The sequence below is a fragment of the Colobus angolensis genome, unplaced genomic scaffold (assembly GCF_000951035.1).
Source record: "Colobus angolensis palliatus isolate OR3802 unplaced genomic scaffold, Cang.pa_1.0 Scaffold257, whole genome shotgun sequence".
Classification (NCBI taxonomy): Eukaryota; Metazoa; Chordata; class Mammalia; order Primates; family Cercopithecidae; genus Colobus; species Colobus angolensis.
Genome location: NW_012115788.1, coordinates 198,401 through 213,238, shown reverse-complemented (window position 1 = coordinate 213,238; position 14,838 = coordinate 198,401). Strand labels below are relative to the sequence as shown.

The window sequence follows — 14,838 nt, the reverse complement described above, 5'->3', positions numbered from 1 at the left end:
GCACCACTGCACCTGGCTAATTTTTGCGTTTTTAGTAGAGATGGGGTTTCACCATGTTGGCCAGGCTGGTCTTGGACTCTTTGACCTCAGGTGATCCACCCGCCTCGGCCCCCCAAAATGCTGGGATTACAGGCATGAGCCACCGCATCTGGCACTTTCCCATTTCTTATAATACAGGTCTGCTGGTAACGAATTCTCTCAGCTTTTGGGATATAGATGAGAAGGGAGGTAGGAAAAACCTTTATTTTACCCTAATTTTTCTGAGTGACATTTTTCCTGGGTTGATAGTATTTTCCCCCTTTCCAGCTGTTAAAAGATGTGATTTCATTGTTCTTTGTTACACATAGTTTTGATGAGAAGTCTATGACATTTCTTATTTTTGTTCCTTTGTACATAACTTGTCATCTTTTTTGACTGCTTTCAGGATTTATATATAGTGTGTCTAGATGAGTTTAATTGTGTTTTGATATTTGTTCTGTTTGGGCTTTTCTGAGCTACTTGGATGGCTTTCATTATTTTTCATGTTTTCTTCACATAGTTTCTCTGCCTCTGTCTCCCTCTATCTCCCCCACCCCCTGGCTCCCCTGTTTTGTCCTCCTCTACTTGTTCCCTGTTCCTCTTCTTGAATTCCTAAAATTCTTACTAGATTTCTGTTTTTAGTCTCACCGCCTTTGGATGTTCTGTTCAAGTTTTTTTCCCATTGTTTTCTTAGTGCATTTTAATTTGAATAATTTATCTTGACCTATTTTCAAATCTACTGATTTTGTCCTTGGCTCTGATGAAAGTACTGACAAACCCACTGAAGGTATTTTTCACTTATGTTGCCATGTTTTTTAACCTTTAATATATCCTTTTGACTCTTCTTTTTTCCATTTTCTCTGCTATAATAATATTCACCATCTATTGCATATTTTCCTTTTCCACTAGAAGCCTTTACCATATTAATCGTAGTAATTAAAATTAAAAATTTTAGTTTTAACGTTGATGTTATAGATGAGTCTGATTCTGTTGATTCCTTTATTATTTGTTTGAATTTTTCCCCTTGCTTTTATTGGGCATCTCATAATTGCTGATTGAATGTCAGACATCATATCATGTATAGCAGGGGTCCCCAGCCCCTGGGCTGTGGAATGGTACCAGTCTGTGGCCTGTTGGGAACTGGGCCGGACAGCAAGAGTTGAGTGGTGGGCGAGGGAGCATTATTACCTAAGCTCCGCTTCCTGTCAGATCAGCGGGGGCATTAGATTCTCATAGAAGGGTGAACCCTATTGTGAACTATGCATACGCGGGATCTGGGTTGCGTGCTCCTTATGAGAATCTAACGCCTGATGCTCTGAGGTGGAACAGTTTCATCCCCAAGCCATCTCCCCACCCTCCAACCCCTGAGCTCCACTCTTGTGGAAAAATTGTCTTCCACAAAACAGCTCCCTGTTACCAAAAAGGCTGGGGGGGACCACTGATGTATAGGATAATAGAGACTGATGTAAATATCATAGTATTTATGTCTGGAAATGGGAGTGCCTCTTTTCTGCTGAGCTATTAGCCTGGGGTTGGAGGTTGAGCTTAGCTTGGTTTGAATTTTAGATTAATATGATTTCCATCACTACATTACTGCTTCAGTTTCCTTTAGTTGTAGCTTGTGCTTAGGGTGGGTGGAGGCTGTGTTGCTCAGATTTTGCTCTGTGCTGAGCCTTTGACCTTTCTTCTACTCTTGTACCTCAGAAAATTCGCTTTCTGCATTCTTAGCTCTGTCCTAGATATTAGAGGCTCCTGCTGCTTGTTTCTTAGTGCTTGTGAGCTTGATGGTACATATTTGGGGAGAAGGCAAAGTGGTTTGGATAGGCTTGTTAGTGTCCTGGTCCATTTTCAGTCCTAGCCAGGGCTGTTTCTATGAGTCTCAGAAATGGAGTATTCTTGGCCATCCTGTCCCTCCGCCTCCTGGTATCTGATTGATATCTCTCGTATTTCCTATGTGGGATTGACTATCCTTCCCTTCCCTAGCAGAAGGAGACCGCTAATCATCTGGCCCCAGGAGAGTTCTTGTTCTTCCTCTAGATACAGAGTTTTATTTTACTTGTCCCTAGGATACTGTAGTTTCACCTGTGCCCCGAGGGCAACAAGGTTTACTAGTTTCTTATGGCTATTGTTTTGAGAAGATGATAATTTTGGTGGTGCTTTGGGCCTTTTCTGCAGTGGAGGCTTCTCACCTTTTCCAGGGTTGTACTGAGGAAAGCTTTCTCTTGTTTCTCACTTGCACCCCGCCCCCATCTTTCTCAAGAGCTCCTCACGTGTGTGGCTCCCAGGGATTCTGCATCTCACATTAGTCCACACTCATCCTTTATCATTTTAGCTGAATTATTCTTACCTATATTGTATAGTATCTGACCTCTCTCTTCTCTACCACAAGTGAACTGGTGCTTATTTTCTCTCTCTCCTTGTTTGTCCTTAGATTTTAGGGACCTTTGTTGTCCTGTGACCTCAGATTGCTAATAGTTTTAAGGAAGTTGTGATACCATAGTTTATCTGTTTTGTTTTTGTTTTTTTTTTTTTTTCCTTTTTTTAAGGTTTGGAGGGGCCCTCATTCCAGCTTTGTGCACCCTAGGCAGAAGCAGGACTGTAGATTTCTTTTCAGCCCTGTCTGGTACCTCAGCCTTCAGAGGTCACTTATACATCTGGTTCTGGAGGATTCTTTGTTCTGTAGTTGTAACTGATGTGCTTGTTGATGGCTCTTCAGCTCCCTGTTCTTGCTTGCTTCTAGCATTTAGGAGAATTGAGAAAGCTGTGAGCTTAGTGCTCTGTCCCTCTTCCAAAATTTTTTTTAACGTTTTACATCTCCTGTGGTCTCCACCATTTTCAGCTGTTATTGCAGAGCTTGAGATTTTTAACCACTGTAGGTAATTTCTGGTTGGCAATTAAGATGGCCCTTTACAACCTGATAAGGAACAGAAGTATAGCGATAGAAGGAGACTCCTTTGGAGAATCCAGAAAAATCTATTCACATACCTCAAATCAAGAGTAGATTTCAGTAAGGTGTAGATGTACAGTGTTTTTCAAATTTTTGTCAGTGAATCAAGAAATACATGGTTACTCTCACTACAAAAGTATACTTGCAGAATGAAAATGCATATTCAGATATTTCCTCTTCTCCATTAAAAAAAAAAGAAAGAAGGAAAAAAACTGGAGCCAGACCTACTACCTTGATTTTATGACCCACAAAGGGAATAGCCACCACCAATTTGTAAAACTTTGTAGTGTAGGTTCCAGTAAAGCAGTTGTAATCGAATTGTTGCCTCATTTGTACTTGGCTTGTGAATACTTGGGAGATTTTCTAACTATGTTTTGTTATTTTTAACTGTTTTACTTTGTACTGAAAACACTTCATTTCAAAAATCGATTGTGATAATTAAATTTTCTCTTATTAAGGCTGTTTATATCACTGGAAAAGAAGTTTTCAGCTTCAAAATGGTTTCTTACATGGATGCAACTGCTGGTTCTGCATACACAGATATGAATGTGGTTGACATTCAGGTTAATTTAGTAGTCGGTTGCATTGAAGTAGTTTTTGTCACAAAATTTCTGTATTCTATATTGGTAAGTATTGAATTATTTTTTATTTTACACTAGTTGGAAATTGCTGTATGTCAAATATGGATGAAGACTAATAAGAATTCCCTGCTTGAAATTTTTTCTGATTTTTAAAATAATTTTCTGGGTATCATTTATTATACATAATGATTGAAATGTATAGTTCCTTCTTTATATAACATTTTGACGTGGGAATATTCCAATTAATTGAAATACATATTTTATATATTAACATTAAGTATATGTACATTATATATCATACATATTTTATATATTAATTAGAACCTTCATTTTATATGTCATTGGCCTAAGTCTTCGTTTTGCCTGACTTGCAACTATAACTTAAAAATACTGAATATATAATTCAAGTTTGTTTTGGTCTCAAGTCATCATTAAGAAAAGGTTCTTTTAATTTTCTAGAGTCAAGTTCTTGCTCTGTCACCCAGGCTGGAGTGCAGTGGCATGATCGTAGCTCATTGTAACCTTGAACTCCTGGATTCAAGTGATGCTCCCGCCCCAACCTCCTGATTAGCTGAGACTACAGGCACATACCACCATGCACATACCACCAATTTTTTTTTTTTTCTTCAAGCTTTTATAGAGATGGAGTCTTGCTCTGTTGCCCCATCTGGTCTTGAACTCCTGGCCTCAAGTGATCCTCCTGCTTTGACCTCCCAAAGCACTGAGATTACAGGCAGCATGTCCGGCCCAAGAAAATCATATTTTCGATTGCATTGTCATTCTGTGAATATAGGGACTTTAAGGAGTTAGATTTAACCCCTATATGACTCCACCCTAAGGCATTTCGGTTCTTATTTCTGCTTGTTTTGGTTTTTGTTTTTCCCTTGCTGTCAGCTGATATTTTTTCCTGTGAGTGTCATACCTGTCTCCATGACATCACTATTCATTCTTTTAAAATGCTGTCTCTATGTTTTAGTGTGTGAACTAGGTAATCAAATCTGAGGTTGTAGTGGAATAAATAGGCCAAGTGTGGCAATTCTTATAAGCAAGAAAAGTATTTGTGTGTTCCTTTGAATGTATTTGGGAATGTGGAGCCCTCTTTTGTTATTTCAGAATTCTAGGTTAATTCCATATAATGTTGCTGTTTTGTGATCTTTTAAATTTAGGTTACCATGCAGTTTTTCTATAGCCATAAAATCATTTTGCATACAAAAATGTAAAGATAAACAAGTATTCCTTGTTGAATTTCTTCTCTTTAAAAAAAAAAAAAAAATTAATAAGAGTTGGGGTCTTGCTCTGCACCCCAGGCTGGAATACAGGGGCATGCTCCTAGCTCACTGCAGCCTCAAACTCATGCACATCCCACCTCAGCCTCCCAAACAGATTAAATTAGCAGGGACAAGAGATCCCTGCTAATTTTTTATTTTTAATTTTTTTTATAGACAGGATCTCGCTATATTGCGCAAACTGGTCTAGAACTGCTGGCCTCATGTTATCCTCCTACCTCAGCCTCTTGAGTAGCTAATTTATTTTTATAACCAAAAAAATCATGTCACTTGAGCCCTCTTGTACTTATACTTGCAAATTACTAAAATGTTAGTTTTTTCTTTGAACATGAAAATTAAGTATAAGAGTATAAATCTAGGTAATTATATTTTATGTCATGGAAGTATTTTTTTGGAATTTGGAAATTGGAAAATTATTTTGAAACTTCTTAGACATATTTTATTTATTTATTTACCTTACAAACATAAATGAGCTCTCTGTCCACTGAGGTTGCATAGAGAAATAGGGTTGTTCCCTTTAGAGAAAGTGAGATAAGGGAAATAGATATTTGTAAGACATTCCAGCGATCCCATTTAGCTTTGTTCTGAGGACTAGATTTTTATTTTATCTGTGTCTTTGTGTTTCTCAGTTTTTGTGGCAGAAAATTAAGATTTAACACAGATAGTAAGACTTTGAATAAATAGTGTTTGGTTATATCAAGTAAGAGTTTTTTTTTAAATGGAGGTAAAACCAGAAATATCAATATATATTTGAAAATTAATAACCTTAAGAATATAATTCTGTTGTGTTACAGGCTTTTATAGATAATTTTCAGGCAGCTAAACAAGCCTTGGCTGAGGCAACTGTTCAGGCAGCTGGAATGGCTGCTACTGGTGTAAAAGAACTGGCACGAAGGAGTTCCAGAATGGCACTGGATATTAACATCAAAGCCCCAGTTGTGGTCATCCCGCAGTCTCCAGTTTCTGAAAATGTTTTTGTTGCTGATTTTGGGCTAATTACAATGACAAATACCTTTCATATGATAACAGAGAGCCAGAGCTCTCCCCCACCTGTTATTGATTTGATAACAATAAAGCTGAGTGAAATGCGACTATACAGGTAAGTTTTTCACAAGTATATTTGTGTGGAGTGCAATATTTTTCTAACTTTTTACGTTAAAGACTTTAATGTCTTGAGTAGTCTGTTTACAGTGAGTTTTATTTTATTAATTATACGTAATTTAGTGATTCTCTCTTAAGTATATTTTGGCAAAATCAATTATAGTCTTTGCATTTTAAAAAACCTAGAAAGTGTTTGAAAATTTCTCCTTAGGTAATTAGGAAAACTACAAAATTTATTATCTGAGGAAGTATATTTGTTCTTCTTTGTAGTTCATTATAAATTACAGGGCTATGGAAGAAATGAGGAATTTCTAACGTAATATGTTTATTCACTTTGCAAATACAGTATCACCTTATCTTCTCTATCAGTTGTGTGCTATGGCTCTGATGCTGTAATTTAAACAAACAAACAGTAGCATGCAACATTATGTATTCATTAACCATGGGATTGGGAAGTAGGGGGATAAACAAATGTTCAAATAGTTCCAGAGCTTTTGTACTGTGTCCTCTGTGTTTCTGTGCTGTTTCTAATCCCCATTCTGAATTTATGTACTATTTTCCAACTTGGATCCTTCTCTGTTTATGCTTCTCAACTGCCCTCTTCCTTCTTTCTGTCATTTTTCTTTGATATCATTCTCTTGCTTGTCTCTTCACCTTGTTTTTGTTTCATTTTTTACCTAACTCCCATTCTCTACTTCTCTTTAGCTTCCGATGAGTCTGTCTTTCCCTCCTACACTTTCTTTGACCAATTGAATAGTTTTAAAGCAGCTTTATTGAGACATAATTGACACAGAACAAGTTGCATATCTTTAATGTTATAACATTTGATAAGTTTTGATGTGCATACATTTCTGACAGTTTTTGTACAGTTGTATTATTTCTTCCTTAGGTATTAGGTAGAATTTACCAGTGAAGCTATCTCATCCTAGAGTTTGCTTGTGGGAGGTTTTTAAATCATAGTTTTTATTTCTTTAATACATTTGGGGCTGGCTATTCAAGTTATTTTTTCTCGAGCGATCCTTCCTAATTTTTTAAAAGAATTTTTGCATTTCATCTAAGTTGTAAAATTTAATGGCATAAAGTTTTTCATAATGCTCCCTGATTTATTGATATCTGTAATGGTGTCTCCTCCCTCATTCCTGATATTTATAATTTCTGCCTTTGTACTGATCAATCTGATTAGAGATTTATACGTTTTATTGATCTTAAGAAGCAGGTTTTGGTTTTATTGTTTTTTCTTTTGTTTTTGTGTTTTCTCATTCATTGATTTCTAATTCAATATTTATTATTTCTTTCTGCTTACTTTAGGTTCAATTTTGCTCTTTTTATAAGTTTTTTTAGGTGGTAGCTAAGATTATTGATTTGAAACATTTCTAATATATGATATAGTGCTGTAAATTGGAGTACTTATATTGTGCTATAAATTTTAAGTTACTCTACAATCCTGTGTAGCTCTCTTCTGTCTGGTATTTTATTATATAACTCTAGCTACCTTGGTTTCTCTTGGATTCTCATCTTTTACCTTCTCTACTCTGGGGCTTTCCTGGCCTTCTCCTGGGTTACCCCTTCCCGTACCGTGGACTGTTAATTATTGCAAAACGGTAGTAAACTGAGACAGTCGTAGGGCTCACCTCATTTTTTTTCCAAACTCTTTGGAATCACCGTCCATTTTTGATGTCTTATATCTTGAAAACTATTTTAAATAAATTTTGTCTTTTTTTTTTTTTTTGGAGAGCAGGATTATTTGAAGCAGGAGTGTAAACCCATTCATGTTACATCATCTTAGATGGAAGGAGAAATTTCTGTCACTTGAGCATTTATTAAGCACCAAATATATCCCAGGCATTGTGCTAAGAATAAGAAATATAATAGTGAGCAATATTTATAAGGGATTAATAAATAATCCCTACCTCATTGGGTTGTTGTGGTAGGTACTGTTTAATAAATATAGGGGGCTGGTGTATAAAAATGGGATCATATTTTGAAAAGGTTCTAGAAATTAGGTCCAAAGGAGACAAAGCTAGAGGTTGGAAGGATAGTTTGGTAACTATTGCAGTAACTCACATAAGAATTATAGGTGACTTAGTCTAAGGTAGGGGAGTGAAGTAGTGGAGAGCTAACCAGAATTTATAGTAACTGATGATTGAATGGGTGTGGGAGTTAAAGGAGAGGAGAAATTAAAATTCACTTTAGGTTGCAGGCTTGGAAATCAGTGTTTGATGATGGTACACTTCACTGAGATAAGAGAATAATGCAGAAAACCCCAGTAGAATACAGAGAGTAATTGTTTCTCTAATGGGCAAAGCAGCCTGAAAGTGATTGCATGACTTCTACATGGAGAGATCTTGAAAGAAATCCAGAAGGCAGTGGAATATTTGTGCCTAGGTGATACATATAGGTGATGTTGTTTAGACTTCTAGGTTTAGAAGTCCTTAGTAATAATTTGTGCTAGTCACTGAAGCCATTGGAATGAACATGGTCACAAAGAAAGCTTGTAGAGTGGGACATATAAGGAAGAAGGCTGAGGAATACCAGTATTTAAAGAATTGGCAGAAAAAGGAACCCTCAGAAGAGACTAAGAAGGAGCAGACAGAGAGATGAGAAACCAGGAAAATGTATTGAGGCAGCATTGAGGGTCCTGCTGATATTGTTAACCACGAATTAATACTGCATCTTTTTTTTTTCCACGTGGTACTTGGTATTTTGTATTTGGAATCCAACAGTCAGTTGGATTGAGACAAAACTGAATTTTTGCCAAGCAGGTATGACCAAAGGTAGTGGAACAGGATTTTAATGATTGAGAATCATGTTGATGGATAGTGGAGAGTTGATATGATTTGGCCGTGTTCACACCCAAATTTCATCTTGAATTGTAGCTCCCATAATTCCCTCATGTTGTGGGAGGGAGCCAGTGGGAGATAATTGAATCATGGAGGTGGTTCCCCCATACTGTTCTTGTGGTAGTTAATAAGTCTCACGAGATCTGATGGGTTTATAAGGGGAAACTGTTTTTGCTTGGCTCTCATCCTCTTTTTGCCTGCCACCATGTAAGACGTGCCTCCGTGTCTCCTTTACTTTCTGCCATGCTTGTGAGGAAGGGATCCAGTTTCAGTTTTCTGCAAATGGCTAGCCAGTTTTCCCAACACCATTTATTAAATAGGAAATCCTTTCCCCATTGCTTATTTTTGTCAGTTTTGTCAAAGATCAGATGGTTGTAGATGTGTGGTGTTATTTCTGAGGCTTCTCTTCTTTTCCATTGGTCTATATATCTGTTTTGGTACCCGCACCTTGCTGTTTTGGTTACTATAGCCTTGTAGTATAGTTTGAAGTCAGGTAGTGTGATGCCTCCAGCTTTGTTCTTTTTGCTTAGGATTATCTTGACTATGTGGGCTCTTTTGTGGTTCCATATAAAATTTGAAGTAGTTTTTTCTAATTCTGTGAAGAAAGTCAGTGGTAGCTTGATGTGAATAGCACTGAATCTGTAAATTACTTTGGGCAGTATGGCCATTTACCTCAATGAGATACCATCTCACACCAGTTAGAATGGCGATCATTAAAAAGTCAGGAAACAACAGATGCTGGAGAGAATGTGGAGAAACAGGAATGCTTTTACACTGTTGATGGGAGTGTAAATTAGTTCAACCATTGTGGAAAACAGTGTGACAATTCCTCAAGGATCTAGAACCAGAAATACCATTTGACCCAGCAATACCATTACTGGATATATACCCAAAGGATTATAAATCATTCTTCTATAAAGACACTTGCACACATATGTTTATTGCTACACTGTTCACAATAGCAAAGACTTGGAACCAACCCAAATGCCTATCAGTGATAGACTGGATAAAGAAAATGTTGCACATATACACCATGGAATACTATGCAGCCATGAAAAAGAATGAGTTTGTGTCCTTTGCAGGGACGTGGATGAAGCTGGAAACCATCATTCTCAGCAAACTAACACAGGAACAGGAAACCAAACACCACATGTTCTCACAGGGAGGGGAGCATCACACGCTGGGGCATGTCGGGGGTGGGGGGCAAGGGGAAGGATAGCATTAGGACAAATAACTAATGCATGTGGGGCTTAAAATCTAGATGACGGGTTGATGGGTGCAGCAAACCACCATGGCACACATATACCTATGTAACAAACCTACACATTCTGCACATGTATCCCAGAACTTAAAGTATTAAAAAAAAAAAAATTAGAATTGTGTTTTGTGTTATAAATAGCTTTTTTTCTTAAAAATATGCTATAAATTTTCCATGTCATTATTTTGAGTGCAAAAATTTTTCCAAATATTTTATTCCTCAGTTTTTAGAAAATCTGAATCTGCCTTTTGTTATAAATTTGATTATAATATGTATACATTTTTGCTGTTGTAAGTAACACTATATTGATGATTAATATCTTTATTACATCAGTACTTATGTAATTGTCTACTCATTTCTTTGGGATAATTCATTTCCTTAGGATGAGTTCCTAGAAATAGAATTACTCAGTTATAAAGTATAACCAATTTTTCCTGAAATAATTTTAAAACAATTGGTAATTGGAAATGCAGTTACTGGGCATGTTGGCTCACGCCTGTAAACCCAGCACTTTGGGAGGCTGAGGATGGCAGATTGCTTGAGCTCAGGAGTTTGAGACCAGCCTGAGCAACACGGTGAAACCCCATTTCTACAGAAAATATGAAAATTATCTGGGTGTGGTGACATGTGCCTGTACTCCCAGATACTTATGGGACTGAGGCAGGAGGATTGCTTGAGCCTAGAAGGTTGAGGCTGTGATGATGTGTGTTAACGCCTCTGCACTCCAGCCTGGATGACGAAGTGAGACTGCCTCAAAAAAACAAACAAAACCCCAGAAAATGCAGTTTAGTTACAACGTATTAGAAAGCACATTTTAAAAAAATGGGAATTCATGTTTGTGACTAGGTTCTTTATACATTAGTCCAATTTGACTGCAATTTAGCAAATATTTATTCACTATATGGCACATGCCGATCATCTAAGTACTGACAAAAAGCAGAGAATAAGATAAACATAGTTCCTGCCCTCATGAAGCTTTCATTCTAACTGAAAATACAGAGGACATCATAAACTATTGAAATGCAGTATGTTAAATGCAGTGATGGAAAAAGTGTAAGGTTACATGTGGGAGCACATAGGAAAGGTTTATTTAATCCATATATTGGGTAGTACTGATAAGAAAAGTTTTTCCTAAGAAAGTAATCTTTTCACATAGCAGTTTTCTTTCTCACAGTTTGTCCAAAGGACAGAAATTTACTCAAAGATATATATACTTTTATATATATATATATGTATATATATACACACATATGTATGTATATATATATAGAGAGAGAGAGAATAATCCAAGTATTTATTATGGTGAAGAATTGGAAACTATGAAATTTTAATAATAGAAGGGTAATTAAAATACTTATTAGTATAGCCATTTATTCTAATAAGGCCATTAAAATTATATATGCATCCTAACCTATGATAGGATGCATATATAATTGCATATGCATATCAGAGGATAACTGAAAAAAAGAAAAGAAAACCTATGTGTGCAGCATTCCCTGTGGGTCTTTTAGATTTCTTAACCTATTACTGTTAAGTGGAGACTGCAGGCATGCAGGCATATGTAAGTTTGTTGTCACTCTGTCATTCATTAATTAAATGGCTTGGTACCAGGCTTTTTGAGAGATCCCTGATGAACTCTCATATTGCTCTCCTGTTGATTAAATGGTTGCCAAAATTCTACAGTCATGGTGTTATATTTTAGTCTAAGGATTTGCTAATTAAAATATAAGTACATTATTGAGGAGTAACACTTTGAGACTGTTACTTTGAGGTGCAATGGGAGGCTTCTGTGGTCACATTGTTACTTGAAGGGGTTCAACTGACCTACTACGTTTTTCTTCATTCCTGAGTATCAGTCTTACCTTTATAAGTGCTTGGAAAGGTAAATGTAGTTCAACTTAATATGAAATTGTATGTATTCAGCTATTTTAACTCATAGAAATAGAAATTTCATATGGTACTACTTATTTTTTATAAAGTAAGGAAATATGTGATATTTTGTTACTTATCTAAATCAGTGAATTAAAATGTTTTTATAATGATGTCTTATATAATGTTTGTTTACAAATTACATGGAGTTTTTTGTTTTGGTTTTTTGTTTTGTTTTTTTGAGACAGAGTTTCACTCTTGTTGCCCAGGCTGGAGAGCAATGGTGCAATCTCGTTTCAATGCAGCCTCTGCCTCCTCGCCTCCTGGGTTCAAGTGATTCTCCTGCCTCAACCTCCCAAGTAGCTGGGATTACAGATGCACGCCACCACACCTGGCTAATTTTTGTATTTTTAGTAGAGACGGGATTTCACCATGTTGCCCAGGCTGGTCTCGAACTCCTGATCTTAGGTGATCCACCTGCTTCGGCCTCCCAAAGTGCTGGGATTATAAGCATGAGCTATCGCACCTGGCCTATATAGAGATAATTCTTATTTTAATGGTTTGCTATACAACTTTTATACTTTTGCAGTTTTTACCATATTACAAAATTATCTTTAAAAATACATATTCCACCCCACCCCCCCGCCTTTTGGTTTTTGGAGACAGAGTCTCGCTCTGTTGACCAGGCTGGAGTGCAGTGATGCAATCTCGGCTCACTGCAACCTCCACCTCCCAGGTTCAAGGAATTCTCCCACCGCAGCCTCCTGAGAAGCTGTGACTACAGGCACGTGCCACCACGCCCAGCTAATTTTTGTATTGTTAGTAGAGATGGAGGTTTCACCATGTTGGCCAGGCTGGTCTCAAACTCCTGACCTCAGGTGATCTGCCCACCTCAGCCTCCCAGAGTTCTGGGATTACAGGTGTAAGCTACTGTGCCTGGCTCTATTTCTGTATAATATGGAACACTCAGCTTAGTGTAAGTCACCTAGGTTTTTAGTGGGATAGAACATCACTCAACTCATTTTGACAGATTAAAAAAAAAAGCCTAATAGATTTTTTTCCCTTTATACCCAACAAATTATTGATTTCTGCTATTTGCATATAAACGGATACATTTAAGTTAATCTTTTTTTAACTACCCAAATGTATATGAATCAATTTAAAAGAACGTTATCTTTACTTACAGATCTCAGTTTATTAATGATGCATACCAGGAAGTACTGGATCTACTACTGCCATTAAATCTGGAGGTGGTGGTTGAACGAAATTTATGCTGGGAGTGGTACCAGGAAGTTCCTTGTTTTAATGTAAATGCTCAGCTGAAACCAATGGAGGTAACTTTTTTTGGGGATACTTAATCAATTTTTGTTTTGCTTGTTGAAAAACATTGCTTGGGGATGTAAGGCATCATATGAGTGGAATTTGTATATATATAATCACCTTGATCAGAATTGAAGTAGTGATTATATTAAACTAGAATTCATTTAAAAATGGTCTCCATTTATTCCTTTAACAAATATTACTGGAGATAAAATGGCAAGGAAGAGATGACATTATCTCTGACTTCATGGAACTTGCCAGTTTAATGCAGGAGTTGGTGGTGATGGTGATCTGGAAGGTATAGTAGTAGTTAGATAGTAAAAAAGTAATCTGACACATAATTAAAATAGTTATAAATTGTGGTAAATTTAACGAAGGACACAAATAATAGGCATGGTGCTGTAGTCAATTAGATATGTTAATAGAGAATTTATTGGAAAGATGTAGGTTAGAAATACTAATTTTGGAGTCATCAGCATATAGATGGCATTTAAAGCCATGGAAATATATGAAATAATCTATACAAAGGAAGAGAAAGTATTAGAAGAATTCATAAATTGAAAATGAAAATGGCAGATGTGTCACCACCTTAGTTTTACCTTCTTATTGGTTGACATTGCTTCAGAGATCTCTCATGGAACTGTCCACAGGTTCATAGTTTTTTCCCTTGACTGGATGAAGGTCAAAAGTGTGTCACATGCTTTGCTGAAGTGATAGCAACATATACTCTGGGAGATTTCTTTAAGAAACCTACTTAACAAGTCCTTCTCCCCACCTCCCAGTTTCCCTATTTCTTTCTGTAAAAATTTTATTTATTAAGAGAAAACCATGATTTTAGAGATTTCAGACTTTTAAGTCAAATGTATATTCAGAGCATAAAACATGATGGCATTATGAAAATCTTAGTGTGTAAGATAATAATGGCTGCTTTAACTTATAGGGTAGGAGATGGAAGTTATCTTCTTAAGTATTTGAAGTCTATTTATATTGGTGAGATAACAGATAGAAATTTGTAAAACATAAATAGTATGTTCCACCCAGCATGCTGGGGCCATTGCCGCCCCACTGGGCCCAGTTATTAGGCGTATTTGTGTGGGGCAGCAAAGACACTGCTTTCTCGTGCTCTTCCCAGGTGGAAGCCATACAGAACGTCCAGGTGATGCTGCAGACAATCTGCAAGGGCCCAGCTGCCTTTTGAGGCCAACCCTCTAGGATAAAGTTGGTGCTTCCCTTACTCTAATTCACCTGAGTAGTTGGTTAGCTGCTGTTGCAGCTCACCCCAGAGCCCAGATATTTGTTCCCTCCTGGGCTTCATCTTCTGTGTCAGGGAGAGGCTAGAATCGGTTGTGAAATCAATTAGTCTAACGCATCCAGACCAAGTGGAGCAGCTTGTGATTTCTGACTTGTCACATTTTCGGTGGTTGCATACACAGCCTGTCCTGACATGTAGATACTGCAGATCAGCAGCCCCGGGATCCTTACAGTTCTTTGAACTTCCTCCACTGAGCTCCTGGCAAAAGTGAAGGAAGAGTGCCGATTTATAATCAGTATTTGAGGTGCATGCGATAGACAGATACTAACTGGAAGACATGGTTTAGAAGTTGTAATATTTAATTTC

General features: G+C 37.0%; 1 protein-coding gene across 1 annotated transcript in view; it reads left to right on the top strand.

Annotated features, from left to right (window-relative positions):
* The window catches only part of VPS13A (vacuolar protein sorting 13 homolog A (S. cerevisiae)), a 220,188-nt gene that overhangs the window by 96,479 nt on the left and 108,871 nt on the right, over positions 1–14,838 (top strand). The window contains exons 32-34 of the mRNA XM_011947040.1: positions 3,424–3,591; positions 5,627–5,931; positions 13,087–13,234. Of these exons, the coding sequence (XP_011802430.1) occupies positions 3,424–3,591; positions 5,627–5,931; positions 13,087–13,234 (621 nt within the window). The remainder of the gene's footprint in view (positions 1–3,423; positions 3,592–5,626; positions 5,932–13,086; positions 13,235–14,838) is intronic.